The 19,435-nt window shown below is 38.5% G+C and overlaps 1 protein-coding gene across 2 annotated transcripts in view; it reads right to left on the bottom strand.

Annotated features, from left to right (window-relative positions):
* The window catches only part of TPST1 (tyrosylprotein sulfotransferase 1), a 22,929-nt gene extending 12,119 nt beyond the window's left edge, over positions 1 to 10,810 (bottom strand). Inside the window, exons 1-2 of one of the 2 annotated variants that reach the window (XM_019474088.1) lie at positions 9,864 to 10,810; positions 2,590 to 2,788 (exon numbers count right to left, since the gene is read on the bottom strand). In XM_019474088.1, coding sequence (XP_019329633.1) covers positions 2,590 to 2,788; positions 9,864 to 10,708 — 1,044 coding nt within the window. In that variant the 5' untranslated portion in view covers positions 10,709 to 10,810. The remainder of the gene's footprint in view (positions 1 to 2,589; positions 2,789 to 9,863) is intronic. The other variant, XM_009287274.1, reaches the window with a different exon arrangement.
* Between the last annotated feature and the right edge of the window lie 8,625 nt (positions 10,811 to 19,435).

Genomic DNA, 19,435 nt, shown 5'->3' on the forward strand with positions numbered 1-19,435 from the left:
TGGAAAAATCTAAATGAATTTTTTTATTTTTTTTTTTTAAATAAATGCCCTCCTCTCCAAGCTGTAGCAGCAACAAATAGATTAGCACAGGTTCATGGAAGAGAAGGGGAAATGCACAGGGCAGCATATGCTATGCCTGATGGGCAAAACACATCACCCTTCCCCCTCTCTCTCCCTCCCCTGACTTTTCCCAAACACCTTAAAATGTTTTGAAATACCTGTCCCCCATTCCCAAATAAAAACAAAATAAAGCCGTGGGGAAACCAAAGCAAAGCATTTTTCAGAAGTGAGTCAGCTCCCGCTGATCACCAACAAGAATATTAGTTATTTCAAAACTTACTCGGCTTAAGGCCAGGCTCAGTGGCCAGCATTTTGGCTATTTACTATGCAAGATGCACGACCGCCAGGAAGCCTGGCACTTCTAGAGAGGCTGACGGGCCTGCTGCCCTGAGAATTAGGTAACCTAAGAAGCAAACTGGCATGGGAGTTGGGAAGCCTTAAATCTTGAAACCCTAGGAAGTCAGGACATCAATGTTTCCACAGCCACAGAGGAAGACAGAAGACCCAATGGTCTGAGCAGGGATTTGCTGGGAACCAGCTGGGAGGAAACAAAGCAAAGTGACTGGGGAGGAATTCAAGCCCTCCAAATGCAAACTCGAACACTAATGTGAGCTGTCGTTTTAAATGGCTCCTTGGGGTACACGACATTTTGACAGCCTCATGTTTCTCCATTTTCAAAAGGAATATTGTAAGTTTTGAAGATTAGCCATCTTTAATCCTTTTGCTTTTTTGGATTTTAGTCTTAATTCAGGACATCTCCCTCCTTTTATCTATACAAACCATATATGCAAAAGTAATTTTGTTAAAGAACAAGTGACTAGGAAAATATACACTGGGTACTACAATAAATAACAAAATTAAAATGCTATCTTGGGCTGTAAGTATTAAATTAAAATAGCAGTCAAAATATTAACAAGTGTTCCATATGCTTGCAATATTTGGATCAGCTATTGTAACAGTAACCTCCAGTTTTTTCACAGCTATTTTTAACATTACTAAACAAACTAATTATATTTCAAAGCAAACTTGTGAAAAAGCCTCAATACACTTTAGCTTTTTTAATTCGGCTTTAATTTTTTTTTAAAGGTATGCTTGTGGCTTTATTACCTGAATTTCTCTCTTGCATTTTGAACTCAAATAGATTTCAAGAAGCCACCCAACAGTAAGCGACTGAAATCCATACAATTTTTACAATTCAGACTGAGCTTGCCATGCACAGGTAGAGGCCTCAGAAAGGTCACCATACTGTAAAAACTAATTTAAATTGTATCGGTAAGAGATAACCAACCTTAAATTATTGCACTACAATACAAATTTGGATCTGAGTCACTGTTTTATAGTATGTACAGGTAGGTGCATGAGGATTTTGTTTTCAAGGCTCTGTGAAGTAGTATTGAACACTTTTTTTCTTTAAAAAGGGGTTGAATTGAGTGCAGAAAAGTTAATTTGTTTGTGAACCTTTTTAAACAGTAAGTACCAGGAAACCTATAAAATGCTAACCACTACCCCCACCAGAAAAGGTGGGTTACCTTTTCCATGCTGAGCTAATGACTATTAAAATAGTCAGCCCGCCATCCTTTAATACATTGATCAACTGTTTAATGACAGTTTCCCAGGGAGGGCTTCTAAAAAGAAGTAACACAAAAATGTTTAGAGACTTCACAAAAAGCAATTTTTTTTTCGTTAGTATCTAGCCCATCAGCATACCAACCAGTTTTTTTTAATATCGGAAGGCTAGTGGAAGACAGTCCTTTTAAATTGTTTAATTCAATTATTCCAATGATTACTTTGCTGCTGCAGCAAAAGTCACCTTCTTTTAATAAAGTATACATTCGCAAAAGAACAGAAGTAAAGAGTTAATTATTCTTATTTCAAACAATGGTAGTGAGCTTTTCAATGGATACCTCCAGGGATAAACAGCTGTATAGCCTAACTACTCAAATTCCAACAACATTAAATTCGGAATAAAATCCTTAAGTTTAGGTTAATCAGCACCAGACCTTCCTCCATCTTTTGTTTGTTCTACAAAGGACAGCAAAGGATTGGAAAATCTGACATTTTGATCATCTTGGGCCATTTTCCATGGGTCACTTTTCAAATTCTACCAAGTATTTTGGGTGTAATTTTGTGACAGAGCTTCTGCCAACCCTCATGTATAAAAAGCTGAGCTCATCAATCAAGTTTGATGCCCAGGCGAGAAAGCTAGCTTTTTTCCACTACTAACTAGTTCCCCAACTATGATGCTTCTCAAGAGGTTCAGCTACACACACCAAAGAACACAGCTCAAGCCTGGGGTTGGGGTAACGGAGGAAGAATCAAATTTAAGACAAACAGCAGGAGCCAGACTTTCAGTGCTCAAGGTCCCACAGAATTCTTCCTTCTTCCCCCCCCATGGCAAGGAAAACATATTGCTAAGTATCAAAAGGTATTACAAACAGACTTAAAAAAACCAAACAAAACCCACAAGACTCTTCCACTCTATAGTTCACATCCATTTGGTCAGTAATTAAACACACAAAAATGCCTTACCCTCCTTGTGTTTTCCACAACTTTTTGATCTGGCTTTCCATAATTTGGTGGATTGGCATAGGGATCATAGCCCAGTTTTGCTAGCATGGGTGCAATCACTGGCATATCTTGCAGGACATCAGCAGGTATCTTCCCAACCCACTTTGACAATGCTTCCACATTGACTGGCTTGATTACTTGGTCAGTAGATCTTTCAACTCTGTGGAGGGAGAAAGAAAGGTTGTATTTTGCACTCCAACCAATACTTGCTTCTTCACTAGCATTAAGACTTTTAGCTTGTTTTTTGGGGTTTTTTTCCTTCTTCCCCTCTCAAAATTTCATGTTTCTACAGAGCTGATGGAAGTTTTACTACGTAAGGCTAAAATGAGAATAACTAGTACAACATTCATGCGTGTTTTCCGGTTTAGGCTTTCACACAGAATGTGCCGAAGCAAGTTTTTTTACATAAAGACAGCAGTGAAAGCCAAAGAGCTGCTAAGTGAAAAGTATGCACACACCTACATATAAAGCTGTTTTCCCACTGGCATATTCCCACATTTGCTGTTTCATTGTCTTAAATGCTCTTAAAAAATTGTATTCTAAATTAAAATCCATGTGCCATTTGTCATCTGTGACTAAACTTTTTTTTTAAATGAGACACCTATGGAAATGACAGAAAGATACAGACTGCAATAATATTCTTCAGAACCGTTCCTTTTACTGATCAAGTGTTTGGTCATTACACAGTTCTTAAAGAAAGGCAAGTGCATAATCATTGCCATGTCATATGTACGATATTTAGAAAAATAGTTGGCTTGTTGCTCATTTAATCAACAGTCCTAAAGTCACCTTCATTCTTGCACCCTCGTTTTTGTTGGTTTCTTTTTAAAGGAAGAAATCTGGCATCACTTTTTTTTTCCATGTTTCTTTTAGATTAGAAGACATACAACTTCTTTACTGTGTTTATTTCTGAAACAGGCCAGCAGGACTCACAACAGGCTGAGTAATTTAAAACTCTCCAGACTTTCTTCTGAACTCAGAAGAACTGCACATGCATTTTGGATGTCAAGGTTCATCCTTCTTTTAAGGCAGATTAGAAATCAGATCTGTATATACAAGATGCCTAAAGGAATATTTACATCTGCATTGCAAGTAATACCATAAGGTATGCCACTACATCAGTAGTTCCTGCTGGCTGGCTATACCTGCCTGAAACCTGATGCTGAACATACAGCTGTCACATCCACTTGCAGCTATCATCCCTCCTGGGCCTTATTTACATCATATAGAATTTTGATCTCAAAAAGCTCTGCTACCCAGAAAACAAAATTGTTATACTTGAAAGTAACAGTACAAAGTGTAACACCAGTACCTCATGTACACGAGATAAAGAATGAGAATACTGAGATTCAAATTAATTCTCAAGCAGCTAATTCTTCAGAGTTACACAGCGGGCAGAATATGAGAAAACATCTTCTGAGAAAAATAAATGGAAGTTTCCTGAACTATTCCCAATAGTTTCTGAGACCAGAAGCCTAAGCTAAAGTCAAATTGCTCTCAGGACTGACATCAGTCAACTTACAAGAGGAACAAGTTTGATTACAGTTATCTAATTACCCTCATGAGTCCCAGAAGAGGCTGAAGTATTGTTGCACATTAGACAAACATTAAATCAATAGTAAGAGGCATCCCATTCAGATGCATGCAATGAAAGCCTTAAATTACAAATTATGCATGCATGTCTGCCAGTCATTAACTCAATTTGATCTTAACACCAGTCTTTACCTTGTTACTCTCTTCTACTTGTCATCATAACTAAAATTCTTCCAGGACAGAAGAAGGAAGTTAGTCATACCATGCTGGAAAGTCAGTAACCTAAGTACTTTAAACACAATCAGCAAAGAACAAATCAGACAGGGAAACAGTCACCCATGGGGAAACTCTTGGCAAGCAGGGCCTTCAAGATTGCTGCAAAAGGTGTTTCATGAAAGCTGATGAGTAAGCACCTGACCAACAAAAAAAACCCTGTAAGACAACTCCCAGAATTTTCAGCCTTACTCTCTTCAACCATTTTCAGTAGCTCAAACTGAAGGCAGGAACTCAGAATAGGATTTTGTGACCAGGAGTTGCAACCGAATTTCAGCCTTCCTGAAGGCTATTGGCCTGAGATCCCAAGTCTGTACAGCAAACTAAAAAGTCTGGGCATTGCCTTTTTGATCCTTCTAATTAGAAGATGAGCATCTGACTTCACATGAAATTAGCAAGAAAATAGCTGTTAAGAGTTGAGTTTCAGAAGTTCAAAGTGGCAAGGCAAGAGGACAAAGCACCACAACAGTCAGGAGTCCTTAGAACCATGCCGGCTGAGACCCTCAAGAAAAATTTATCACTAGGTGTTTGAAAAGTGTAAGATTTATGGTCTTCTCCCTCTCAGACAGAGCCAGCCAAGCCCAAAACCCCTTCACCAAAACCGTAGACTGATTCGACTGTTTAAAATAAGGGTGATACTGTGAGAACCAGGTAATGGGCTTGGCTAATAGTTTACTGGAACCCCAAAACAATGGGTGCTATACATCAATTAGGACCTAAATTAGTACACATACAAATACCTCGTCCTGAAGTAAAAGCATATTTAAAATATGTATGTTTTGCCCCACTGTCATTTTAGTCTTTGGTAACAATAAGCTCAGCATGAAACATTTCCTGGGGATTAATAGCTGGTGAGAGATAAGCATTTAGCTGCTCCTAGGCACCGATTGAAAAATATACTATACCACATTTGGTCTTCTGTTTAAATCCTGTTCTGTCCTTTGAGTTAAGGTGGGAAGAAAAGTAAAACAATTCATGGGAAAGATTCTTCAGACCAAAGAACATCTGAGGAGCATGGGGGAAGACAGAGAGGGGATGGGAGGAACGAAGCACCCCAAAAACCAAACACAGCAAAACATGAAAACATACCAAGCCTTGGCAAATTTGATTATGTATGCATATGGCAAATGCTGCCTGGCCAGTGCTCTTCCAGGCTCCACTGCAAAACCACAGGAACAGTTTCAGCTTTGAAAGCAGCTGGTAGCATGGAACACAGGACTAACCCCAAATAATTCTACATCTGTACTAGAATCAAATGAACGGTATGTATTAAAAATAGTATATTCTGAAGTAATTTTGCCTAGACAGCTATTTTCATAATAAGCCTAATAAAAATTGCTATAAAAGGGTTGACATTTCATTGCATCAGTGGTCACCACAGCTGTTTTCAGTTAGGAGGCAAATGCCAGAGCTATATTAACAATACTAGTTATAGCATGTAGTCCAGCCATACTACATTCCTTGAACAGCCACGTTGGCAATTACTTCAAACCACAGGTTTTGCGCTACTACAGATGCTGTGGTGCACATCCTTAAAACCCTTGCAGTATTTCTCCTTGCAGCTGGATAAAAACCAAAATAAGGGGTGAAAATACTACGTAAAAAATCAAACAACAGTGAGTCTAGGGCTGCATGAGCAACAGAAAAAGCAGGGCTTACTAAGCAAATGCAGGAGAAGAGAATAAGGCAGCCAACAGTTTCTGCAAATCAAAAAGCCAGGGAACAGACGAAGTCAGAAATACAGACTGTCTAGTATCTAATATTGCTATTAACAGACTATTGCATAAGAGTTTCTGAGTCTGGAATAAGAGAAAAATGGAGTCAGCTTGCTGCCTGAAGAATTCTGCAAGCCACTGGGTGGCTAGCTCATCTCTGGAAGAGAAACAGCCTGCATACACAATTTAACTCTCTATATAACTGAAAATAAAACACCTTACACTGACTGACCTACAGACTCATTCATCTGATAGAGATTTCATTTGGCAGAGTTAATTTTGATTTCAGATGAGTTAAAGATACATTCGTAAACATTCGCTTTCTGTTACCGGGCAACAACATAATTATAAAGACCTTTTAGCAATACTGCGATCTCTTTTTCAAAGTGTTTTTAAGTATTTCAAGACAAAACTCTTGTCAGATTTCTTTTCAAAAACCCTCCAACAGTTAAAACACCTCCGGGCATCTTATGTTGGACCTGACTTGAGCAGGTGTCATGCCTCTGAAGTGGATACTGAGCCTGTCTGAAAGTCCTAAAGGTGAGTGGAAGATGATCGAGGCAGGTTTCTCCGCTCATTTTCTTAAATCTTTACACAGTATCACAGCCTTTGCAGATTATAATCGTTGTTCATTCTTTGATTTCAGAGATTTCTACCCTACCTAATACTTTGCAGACAGCTAGGGAACTAATTTTATCTAGGTCTTCATACTCTCTCTACTATGCTACAGAAGCTAGGCCTATGTGGTGGTATCTTTTAAATGACCATCACATTTCAATACAGATGATTTGGTACTTGTGATATCCTCCTTCTGCCAGTAAAAACTGTAATCTAATTTCAGTATTCTGATTTTAATATACTATTATGAAACAGCCTGAAGCACTTGGTACCAGGCACGTGGTAAACTAAAGCTCTGTGAGAAGACAGAGTTTAATAGACAGCAGTGTTTTGAATTTCCTTAGACTATCTCTGAAGTGATCTTCAGCACCGTCCCTTTGGATAGTCAAGTGGGAGAAAGCTGCTAATCAGAACATGGAGCTCCACTGCTCCAGACTCTGCTGTTTCAGCTGAAAGACGACAGTATTCGCTCTGTAAAGTAAAGAGCACTCTCCTGTAAGCCTGAAGAGAAATTCTAAGTCATAAGAGAACAACATTGGTTAGAACCTGACCCAGAATTTAACAGCCATGCACACATCCAAGGCCATAAAGAATTTTGCTGCAGCTGAGAACAAGCCAAATGCAACTTGACAGAAGGAAAACTAAGCCTAACGCAAGGTATATTTTGTTGAGCTGTCAAAATTTGATAAGCTGTCTGTGACAGACTAAAGTTCTCAGTAAACTACCTAGCAAGCATCTTTTCAAAGAGTAATTTTTCTGGGCAGTTACCCCCTGCTCTGGGCAAGGACCCCCCAGACAGGCAGCCGTCCCTGTCCACAGCATTCTGCTGCGCATGAGAGTGCAGTGAGGAGCTGGTGATGCCAAAAGCAGGAGGTTTTAACTGGTAGAAGGAAATGAAATTGGGGAATCTCAAGCTCCCCCTGCACAATTTCAATTAGTATCATATAAATACACAAAACAGACATCCAAGTTAGAGAATTTCATATTCACTGTTTTTTCTGCAGCCCTTGAAAGACTGAGTCACTGAAATCATTATCAAATTATAAAGGTCTCTTGCAACTGAAAAACAAATCTCGCCATATATTTCAAGGGTATTTGATTAGATAAACACCACAGACATAACACTAATATACCATTCTTTTTCCACTATTGCCAAAGCCTTCTGAAATAATAAATTACTTTCACATATCATGTCATGAGAGATAATAAGAACATAAAGAATTCCGTGAAGAGATTGAATTGAGGGTCACAAGAATACTTCCATACTCGTTTGTCTTAAATTTGAAAGTTTGATTCAAAAATAATCATGAAGCCACATCTTACTTTCGACAATCCATTTCCTTAGTTTTTAGAGACACGAACAAGTATTCTCAACTCCTCACATCCCATTCCACCAGATTTAGCAAGAAACGTTACTTGAAACTGCATTAATTCAGTAAGGCTGCTGACTTTTATAGTATAGAGGTCCATTAATTTTTAAAAACGCTAATCTGGAAGCTGTAAGGTAGTAACATTTTACTAGAAATGGCGTTATGCATAGTTATTTTTACAGTACACTTAACAGAACTTGGCAACCACCTATTTATATCAGTAAAAGTGAGTTTACTCCCCCCTCAGCTGCCACTGTGAAGCAGTAACATGACACAGGTAATTGAAGAGAAGCTCACATACAGATACAGCTTGCAGAGACGTACAACAGTGCACTGCTTCAGGTTAACAATATCAGAAGGCTTCAATCTGCTAACGAACAATACCTCAAAAAAAGGTTGAGATGCCTTCTTGATAGCTCTGTGAACACAGTGGTGGTGGCTGTGTTTCTTCAGTAGGAATGGTGATGCTGAACCTCCAGATTGTAAATATATAACCATTATCTGAGTTTTAAGTTCTCTCTGTAGCCTCTAATAATTCTATGATTTACTTTAAATCGTATTCCCCTACAATATATTAGAAAATTCAGAGTCACTTCCCTAGGCATTAAATAAACAAAATTTCCCAATTTTTATTTCTCAGAACAGTAATTTTAAAAAAATGAAATCACTCTGTATTCAACAGTTTGAGATGCCTCTACCCAGCCCACGTTGCTTGCTGCGCAAGGTGCCTCTGTTACTCGGAAGCACTTGGCCAATGATGAATATTCAAAAAACAGAAGCCAAGGAATTTAACTGGGCATGCCTTGCTGCTGGAATAGGGCTTTGTAATCAATATTTTTAGAAACTTAAACAAGACAATCTGGTAGCTGTATCTGTCGTAGAAAAAAAAGGAAGCGGAGAGATTCAAACATTCACACCTTCCCCCCCCATAAAGACTAGCCAGCTTCCATATCTCAGAAGCTCCACTGTAAATAATGGCCAAGAAACCAAAAAGAGTAGTTTAACTGGAGAATTAACTAGTTTTCCCCCCCCCCCCCCCCCCCCCCCCCCCCCCCCCCCCCCCCCCCCCCCCCCCAGAGCTGGATTTTGGTTTCTGAAAGTACCAAAGTCAGGTACACAGATGACATGACAGAATACTGAGAGATTTGCTTACAAGGTTAATTTTATTCAAAATGCTTGTCCTTTTAGGAGCACATGCCAACAGAAAAGCAGGCCAATTCTGCTTTCTATTTTGTTGGAACAGTTTCTCAAGTTTCCTGGAAGAGTATGTTCTTGGCAAATATAACTCGAAGGCCATTCTTGCATTGACAACAATACTTAAGTTCCTGAAATCAAATGGGTGATCTTGCTAGGATGAATAACACTAGTCTAGATAAAATAGTCCAGCTTTATTTTGGGGCACAGGGAAAAACAAAGCTATATTGGAAGAAAGGCTGATACTAGACATCCAAATTCAAGTTAGATTGACCATTAATTAAAAGATCGTTCATATGCTCCATACACATATGTTAGCAGGACAATTGTTTAGCAGGAGCAATCTCAGATTGCAAATTGTTAGTTAACAATCATTCCTACTTTCCAGACAATCTGCATCATGAATCAGCTTCCCAAGACATCATTAGCTACTTAAAAACTGAAACCTAGTCATGACTAGTCTTTTACATGCAAGATGTACTGTTTTACCTCTTAGAACAATACAAGGTAAAGGAGGAATGCTCATACTCACTTTGAAAGAGAAACACCCCCTGCTTTTCCAATCATTTCTTCATGGTGCAGCACTGCTTGGTTCCACGGTATGCGAAGAAACTTTAAGAGAGTTCTCATCCATCTTTCAGGATGCAATACGAGTTGTTCGTAATGTACCAGCATACACCTTTCAAAACCAACCTCCATACACTGGTTATACATAGTTTCTATAGCACGATTCCACTTGGTCAAGCAGTCCCTGTAGCTGTTAAGGTCAAACCCAGCTATTGTGACTTTTCTAGATATCATGGAATGCACAGATGCACGACCATCCCGTACCATTAGAAGAAATTTGGCATTGGGGAAAATTCTAGCAAGATAAGTTAAGGATTTTAAAGCAAAAGGATCTTTGTTACACAAATACGGAGCAGGCTCTCCATGTTTCACAATGATTTCCAATAAAAATGCTTGCATGGCTGAGTCCAGAACCTCATCTGTGACTCCAGCTTCATCCAGTCGGATCTTCTCTTTGCTTGATCTAGCCCACATCTGCTTAACTGCCAGAATTCGCGGGATTACCCTTGTCTCTTCTCCGCATCGAATATCCGGATGGGCATCAAGCATGGCACGCATTAAGGTAGTGCCACTTCGAGGTACTCCTCCAATAAATATTAAAGGCATGTCTTTGTTGTAAGCAAAGGTTTTGTTTGCATTTACATCGGAAGCAGTTCTTACTGTGCTTCTCACACTTTCCATCCTCACAGGCTGGCTGCGTTCTTCTATTCGATGGTGACACTCCATAGCGTGTTGACCCAAATAAAACACTGTCACTGAACTGATCACCAGACATGCCAATAGCAAGTTCTGTTTGAGTTTTCCAACCATTTTGATAAAGACCGTCACTTCAAAATAAAGAGAACTTCTATTTCAAATTATCTTCTAGTTCACGTGCCATGGAAATCCTAATCCAAAATAAATTAAGGTCTGGTGAGGGGGAAAAAAAATTTAGAACTTTGTTAAGAACTACTACAATAAATCAACAACAGAAATACCTGACAGCATTCAATAAAACTATTATCTCCTGGCGTTGCGTTAAGACCAGTAAATGCAAAGTCTAAACACGATCATCCCATAATAAAAAGCCTTTTTGTTTACCCATAGAAGCAACACAGAACATAAGATTCATGACTACAATTATTATTTACATAGAAGTTCTCTGGTGCATTTTAACAACATACTTGAAAGAATTCTACCACTGGATAGCTACTGTTAAACTTTACAGTCAAGCAAAGACATCATTTATATGGGACTCTACACGTTTAAAAGAGTAATTATTAAGAAACCACTCTTCTTTACTGGAGGTTTTACAGCAGAAAAAGACCAAAAAAATGACCTCTGAGCCAGAGTCACCTAGATAAAACAAATGAACAACAAATCATGCTAGAAATCACAGAAGAATTTAAGTATTAGAATAACTCTGGCTTGCTGAATAGACGGTAGCAGTATCCTGCTCATTGTCACATTTTCACATAACTATATTATGTCCTGTTTTGCTTGAAATGCTCTATTTCCTTCACAGGATAGGAGATGATAGTAAAAGATGTTTCACAGTTACATATCAACACTGTCAGTGTCCAATTTTTGATCAAGGCCTTTAAGCAATGAAGAAAAATAGTTTGCAGCAAGTAAGGGAAACTTCAATTTTTACTTCGAGGGAAGCTTTGATTAAAGAAGCATATAGTCATTAAATACAAACACAATCCAGGATTAAAGTTGATGAAGATCAAAACTAAGATCAGTCTTGACGTAAACAACAACAACAAAAAAGAATCAACCCACGCTAACTTAAAAATTTTCATCCAACCCAGTATCCAGATAACACAAAGCAGGATATACAAAAGAAAACTAATGATTTCATCCTAACTTCCTTCTTTATTGTTTTCTTTACCTAAAATTTGGACCTTAAAGATATTTCTCTCAAAAAAAAGCCCCACCCAAACCCAACATAGCCATAATCACTCATTATTCCATTGATTAAAACACACAAAACCCCCACCAACCCTCCCCCCATCTTATGCAGTGTTTTGAACTCCAGATAAATGTTAGCTGAAATACTAAAAAAATTCAATAAATTAGGAAGAAAGAAAAATAGATCCTGTTCTCAATCAGCACCCCAGGGAAAAGAGTTAAAGCCCTGCATAATTTTAAGTCATGTAATAAAGCATTGCCAGAATAAACTATATACTGCATTCTACCTTCAAATAAGAAGGTTTGGACTCCTTTTAAGCAGTGCTGGTAAGCTTGCTCTTTCTTTTTGTCTCTTCTACTTCATCTAGATAAGTCTGCATTTTTGCTGGTATGACAGCAAGAGTGCTCCCCCTCCAAGATAAAACGTAACACTTCAGAGTTAAGAATCTGAGTATATGGTTACTACACAGAAAGGTTTACGGCAAGAACCTTTTGGCAAATCAAAAGTCAACTGACAATAACAGCAAGACAACTATGCTTTATAAAGCATCATGGCAGCCCACATTAATGAATTTTATGGTTATAGTCATTTCATATTTATAGCATGGAATAGAAATATATACTGTAAAAAAATTTAACTTACAGTGTAATCTACCTTCTGGTTTTATAATACCACATTTAAATTAATCAGTCCATTTTAAACCCTTACAACTATTAAAAAAAAGAGAGGCAAATCAAGGACAAGCACTCATCTATTTTGTGAGGTATCAATAACATGGCTTTCATTCCACTTTCTAATCTACAATTTAAGCAGTGATGATTACTCTGTGGCAGAACAATTTTTCAGTATGACTATTGTTTGAACAAAGTGAATTTTACCACACCAAAAGCCACCGCTTTTCTCTTGGAAGTTTTTTTGGAAAAGGTAGGTATGGTACTATTCTCTACAATGATATAGTGTAATTGTATTGGAAAACAAATTAGACAAGTATTAGAATTAAGGGTTTGCACAGCTAACACATCTATTACTAAATATTTTATACACCCCCTTCTTTTTAATTCTAAAAGTAATTTTTCCAAGCTGTAATGAGATGAGATTAAGTCTGAAACCCCAAGATACACAAAGTAAAACCAAGTTTTTCTTTTTTTTTTTTTCATTTAGGATTCTTAAAATTGCATTATTTAAAAGTAATTTTCATTTTTACAGATGAGAAGAAAAACAAAGACTATATTAGATGATTTCTGGACATGCATGTGAGTCTGAACAAAACCTTTAGATAGAAACAAAAGATTTAAAAATCTGTCTGCTGAATTCCAATGTAGGCACTTACAAGAAGGACTAAGAATATGCCATGACTTACACTGAGTTATATTCAACACTGTCTTAGGTAAATTTGCTACTCTGCCGCCCAGATGACTTGATCTGTTCATGCCAACCTGTACACTGTATCTTTATTTTTTCAATTCGTAACAGTTAGTGTATAGACAATAGTTTTATGTGTATTTTGTAGTTCAACAGCTTTGGATTTTCAGATAAGGTAGGCTGAAAACTGACTCTTCCTCTCAAAATTCAAATGAAATTAGTACTCTAATTGAAATTTTAACTAAGAGCTTGCTTTTCAGAGCTGAAATAACTCACTGAACAGTACGAATCACAGATGCTTTTAATTGTAAGGAGCTCCGAGTACTGACATACCACCAACATTTTAAATGACTGGCTTCCTCAAAGCTTTTCCATCTCTGTCAGCAATGCATGACACATCCCTGAATGAAGAACATGCTTACGCCTATTCTCTACCCCCTCTCCAAAACATTATCCATTTAACCTTTTCCTCCATGCAAATCCAGTCACCAACTCAGAAATTCTCAAATCACCATCCGAGCAAGGCTCTCCAGACCTCTCCCTCACCAGACCGCTGGCCCTCACAAACCGGTCAGCGGTAGCAGGCAGGCTGCCTCGCAGAGTCTGCTGCAACTCTCAGCAGGCAAGTAAGTGCCTTGCACTTCGCAGTCCCCGTTTTATGAGGCTGCGCAACCAGACAGCAGCAGACAGGCAGAGGACAGAACTCCCACTTAGCACCATAACAGTGCAAGGGGTGGGAGAAGGGAGGAAGGGGATGCCTTCATGCAGGCATCTGTCACAGCGGTATCACAATACTACAGTCAAAGTTCAGCTTAATAGTTTTTATTTCCAAAATTAAATTGGAATCATAACCTAAGAATCATAACTCTTCCCAGAACACCACTCTTGTAATCAGTTCATCCTCTGTAACAAGTTTCATTCTACTTACATACCTCTCCTTGCTGAAGAGCTGGCTTTAACTGTACCTAAAATATCTGGACATTAAAAGGAACAAAATCCCAGAAATTTAAGTGGAGGTCATCTGAACAATGCTAAAAAAAAAATCCTTAGTAAATACTTCCACAGCACCAAAAAGCTGAAAGTCTCTCTCCTGAACAGATTCCGCGTGAACACCTAACTTTCAATTAGGGAAGGGAAACTGTTCTGCTTAAAACTAGCAAATAGTACACAGAATCTCTTTAAATGCTTTAGATACAGTAAAGATCTAGTTAAAAGTCAGTACTCATTTGAGAGAAGAGTTAACACAACAGAAACAGTATTTTACCAGAGCACGTAAGACCTGCAAATATTTACATTTCATACAATCCCTAACATTATTCAGTTTGAGTAAATTCCATAAAACTCATTTCCTCAAAAAAAAACCCAACAAAGAAACAACCCCCCAAAAAAACTCTTCATCTTCCAAACTAAAAACTACTCCTTGAAGACACTAATGTTCCCCAAATGCAAAAGTTAGGTAGCTGATTGCTACAGAAAAACGTATAAAGACCGAGTGCATCAAGTGTTTTACTCTGATCATTTATATTAGGATAGCACTTAAAAAACCCCCAACAAACCAAACAAACAAAAAACCAGCACCAGCTTTCAGAACCAAGCTGAAGAACAAGCAGTATCAGAGGAAAGCCTGTTGACTGAAGGCCGAAATCCTCAATTCACAGGTTGGGTAAAGCAGAATGATGACTCACTCTCAGCACAATTCCAGCTGTGAATGTAAATATGTGTTGCAGTCTGTGAGTAGGTTTCCTAAATCACTGAAAGTATTGACCACTCACGTACAAAAACAAAAACCCATCCACATGACCAGAAAAACCCCACACCAATCAACCACAAATACTTTCATTTGATGCAGTAACTTCTTTGATAAGTTCAAAGATGCCAAAGGCTGAAAGACCATAAAGAGCTAGTATTAAACTGTCCTACAACCTTCTGTGCTCACTGTTTTCTTGCCTGGAAGCAATACCTGGAGCATGCAACTGCCATAAACTGTGGCAAGACCGGTACTTTGTATGTCAGGAAACCAACAGAGGAGCAGTCAGAAACAGCACCTCTCAGCAAACTAATCTGTTATACAAGCCAGCAAACTCCCTTCTGCACCTGAAGTTACACGCAAAGCTCTTTGGCACAAGTATGACATACAGAAATTACTGCCCTTCTAGCAGCTTGCAAACAAACCCCACCTTCTCCCTCCTCTACATGAGTAAGAGCTCTGGATCACACCTGTCAACCTGAAGGATTATTACAAGTCATTAATGTTCCGCTGTTGACAGTAACTAAATTGACAGCATTTAAAAGTCACAGCAAGGCAATCAGCAATCCCGTGTCAGCATTTAAGTAGAGCTTTGAAAAAATCACAGCGTTTTTACCCACTGTGACCTGAAAAGAGCAAACTGCCACTTCGCCTAAAAACAGACAACTCTTAATTAAAAAAAACCAAACCAAAAACCTAAAAAAACCTACCAAAAAAAAGGTTAAAAAAAACCCCAAACACCCAAAACAAACACAGACACACCCCCACGCAACACAGTCGTAAGTTGAGGAAGTTGAAGACGACTACAATGGTAGAGTAGGCCTTTAACAGCAGCAGTTTCAAATGACACACTAAAATGAATTCCTAAAAAGATTTAAGTGTAACTCAGAAAAAAAAAGACAAGTTTCAGTATGAGAAAGTGCAGCTAAGCAGAAGTGTTTGTAACTGAATTTTATTCCCAGAAAAGTCAGACCTATGAGTCAGCCACAAGATGATGTTAGCAAAGCAAAAATGACTGCTTTGTTTCCTTCTTCTGCACACACTAATTCTCTCCCCCCTCCTTCCCTCCTCCTACATGCAGCAGGTCAAGACCTTTTTTCCTCAAGTTCATCCAAAAAATGTTTAAGATTTTTAGCTTAGTCAAGGGCCAAGTCATTAATTTGTTTACGTTAGAACAGTTTGGGTTTTGTTGTTTAAAGCATTCCCTGCTAGGGGAAAAAAGATGATCCATTACCACCCAATAATAAGCAATCCTCATAAGCTCTAAAGCTCAGACTCACTTTGGAGGCTGGAAAGAGTGATGACCACCTCCCTTCTCATGTTCAACCAGGCAGCTTTTTCCAAGGCTAAATTAACAGGACAGCTACACTGGCATTATACATCTCAAAAAAAAAAAAACAAACCCACATATATATATAAAAAACATTTTTCAGTGATTAGCTTGTCCTCTGCTTCTATCTCTTGAACTTCTGGCTCAGATTCTGATAACCAGACCTCTTTCTAGAAAGAGCAAGCACAGTAGTACCACTCAGATTTTTGTGGAGTATATTTTGTTCCTGCATCTGCCCAACTGTTCATCACAGCGTTTGACCTCAACACTACTGGCAAACTTTGCTGGGAGGAAAGATCACACCCGGCTCTGTGTCAACAGGCCATCAGGCTTCATAGTCATCCTTCTCAAAACACTGTGCCCTCCCACCTGTGCTGGAAAGCAGGAGCAAGACAGAGGTGAGCAGAAGAATGCTAGAGTTCATACTATTGGAAAGTTGTCTTTCCCCTCACACTCTTTTTAGAGTTTACCCTCATGTCCTCCTACCATGTTGCTATGATAGGAATTTTACTCAATCCCTTAGTCTCTGGGGCTGTTACCCCCCCCCCATAAGGCTTTGTGCAGTAGACTCCAAAATACAGACTCCAGAAACAGAAAATTCTCGCAGTTTGGAGATGCTGCCTTTCAGATGCACAACCGCAATCTGACTGCTACACCCAAAGCTTGTGGTACAAATCTGCAGAGGAAGTTCATTTTACAGTGGCAAGGTAGCTAAGGTGAATGGAAAAAAAATCCTAAACTGTTGTTACCCGTTGTCACTCTCTTCTCTGCTCTTGACTGTAGGAGGAGAAATGAAAATGCTGCTAGGACTTAAAGAAGCAAATGTCAACCATGTCAGTATCCTCCTTGCCTCTTCTCGCACCTTCACTTTTCCTCTGTAAAAAATAAATACTGGAAAGGCAGCAGATACCGAGGATTCTCAAGAATCATCTTCAAAACAAAATACATTTAGAAAACTGTAGACAATATATTTCTTAGAGGAAGTTCTATATTAAGCTCATCAAATAGTCCAAGTAAGAAGCCCTTGCATACAATGTTAGTCTTCAAGCATTCCTAAATGAAAGGTAAAGAAAGGTATTCCATAAAACCTTCCCTTCAATGAACTGGTTTGTTTCTGGCCATTCATGTTTGTTCACCACAAAGAAGATTGCATAGGAAAGCCGACAGTTACATTATAATGGTATAGCACAACAGCGAGGAACACGACTGAAATATTCACAGTATACCACTTCAAGAAGCTATCCAAACCGTCGCAGGCTCATTTAGAAGATTGTTCCAAAAATCATTTAAGTATTCAGGAAGCATTTTTATGCCTTCGAAGCGGCGTTTGCACAGTCACCTTAATGATTTCCCCAAAGACCGGATATCATGTATTACTACCAGTCACGTAACAGAATCCAGAGGAAATGGAAAAACAGAGGAATGTCAAAGTACAGCACAAGCAAGCAAACCCCAAGCAAAATACTCAGCAACGCTAGATATAAAAGTCAAGAAGACTTGAGTACCAAGTCCATCTTTAGCTTTTTAAGTCATCATGGCTCTCAAGCCCTGCAGCTGTTTACTCTAGATTTCTCCCCCCCATTAGCTACACAGTAAAAAAGGATGATCAAACAGGATGAGCAATTTTTATTCACCTCCACAAATAAGCAGTAAGTCACCCGGCAGAAAGCATCTGGGATGAAAGACAGCCAGCTAGACCTAGTGAAGCCTATCTTCACGCAGAGCAGTTTGACAAGTAGAATAATAGGAGAAAGTTGGACAAAATTAGTATAAGGGAATGCAGATGTGTGAACAACATTCCTTTATAGTTCACACTGTAGGAACTATAGGAATGTTGTTCACACATTCGCATTCCCTTGAACCTACACTTTTTTGTTTGGGGTTTTTTGTTGGTTTTTTGTTGGTTTGGGTTTTTTTGTTGGGTTGGTTTTTTTTTTTTTAGTATAAAGCTCTGAAAAATTGTAAAGGCCAAATTAACCTTCACGGCCACAGACCACTGCCGAATCTGAAGCTTCCATATTGGGGAAGACTGCATACAACTACCTAATAATTCCACAATATCTAGTACAATCATGAAATTGTATTATTTCCTTCTTCTGCACACGCTAATCCTCTCCCCCTCCTTCCCTCCTCCTACATGCAGCAGGTGAAGACCTTTCTTCCTCAAGTTCATTCAAAAAATGTTTAAGATTTTTAGCTTAGTCAAGGAGTAAAAAAAGACGTGCTCATATTTATGCATTTCCCTCATGTAATCAATAGGTAAAAGATGAAGCAAGTTGTACCCTTTCCTTTTACCAGTTAACCCCCAAAAAAACCCCCCCAGCTTTCTTCATAATCCTCCACTAGACAGATATATAGATACACACACACGAATATATGTGTGTGTGTAAAGAGACATTCAGAAGCCTTTGTCCTTCCTCTATATCTAACACCTACAAGCTTTCTTAACAAGCAAGAGAAAAAAATATACCAGATCCGAACCAGCTAGTAAGGTTACCAAAGCACTCAAAATTCAATACTTTTAGGTTTTTCAACATTTAAGATCTCTAAAATGAGTTTAAAGTACAGCTAATTAAAACATCTGCTTCAAATGAAAGCAAAGAACTCTATACATTCTGCTCTACCTACATATATAATACATACAGCAAGTTAACTGGATTTGCATATTGAATGGTCAAAAGAGAGTTACCAACATGTTATGCAAGAATACACAGTATTTGTTAAGTACTACGGCTACTGCTGGAGAACAATTCAACAAAAGGAATTTTATTGGCAACACACATAGGCTTCTAGCTCTTTAAATTTATGTTAAAAAAACCCAGAAAAAAAAAGTCAGTGACATACTGATAGCAGATAAGCTACTGTTCTGTGCACTTTTATGTGTACTGTGCCTCCTAAGAGGGGTTTCAGCACTCCATTATACAATAAGGTACTTCAAAGAATCAAACTGCTTAATAATACTAAAAAGATACAGACCTACAGAAATTTGCACGACACGTTCACAACAACATATGCAAATGGCTTCTTCCAGCAATACCACCAGCAAAACCACTTCTAGCTAAGAGGCGTATTAGGTCTACTGCTATAAAACTACCGCTAAAATGCTTACGCATACTGTGACTATTAGACGTTGTGCTTGCAGATACAAATGCAGCGCTGTAAAACTATTTCTGCGTGCCTCCCCTGCTCCACCGCGGGTATTTA

Source organism: Aptenodytes forsteri, unplaced genomic scaffold (genome assembly GCF_000699145.1).
Source record: "Aptenodytes forsteri isolate BGI_AS27 unplaced genomic scaffold, ASM69914v1 Scaffold188, whole genome shotgun sequence".
NCBI lineage: Eukaryota > Metazoa > Chordata > Aves > Sphenisciformes > Spheniscidae > Aptenodytes > Aptenodytes forsteri.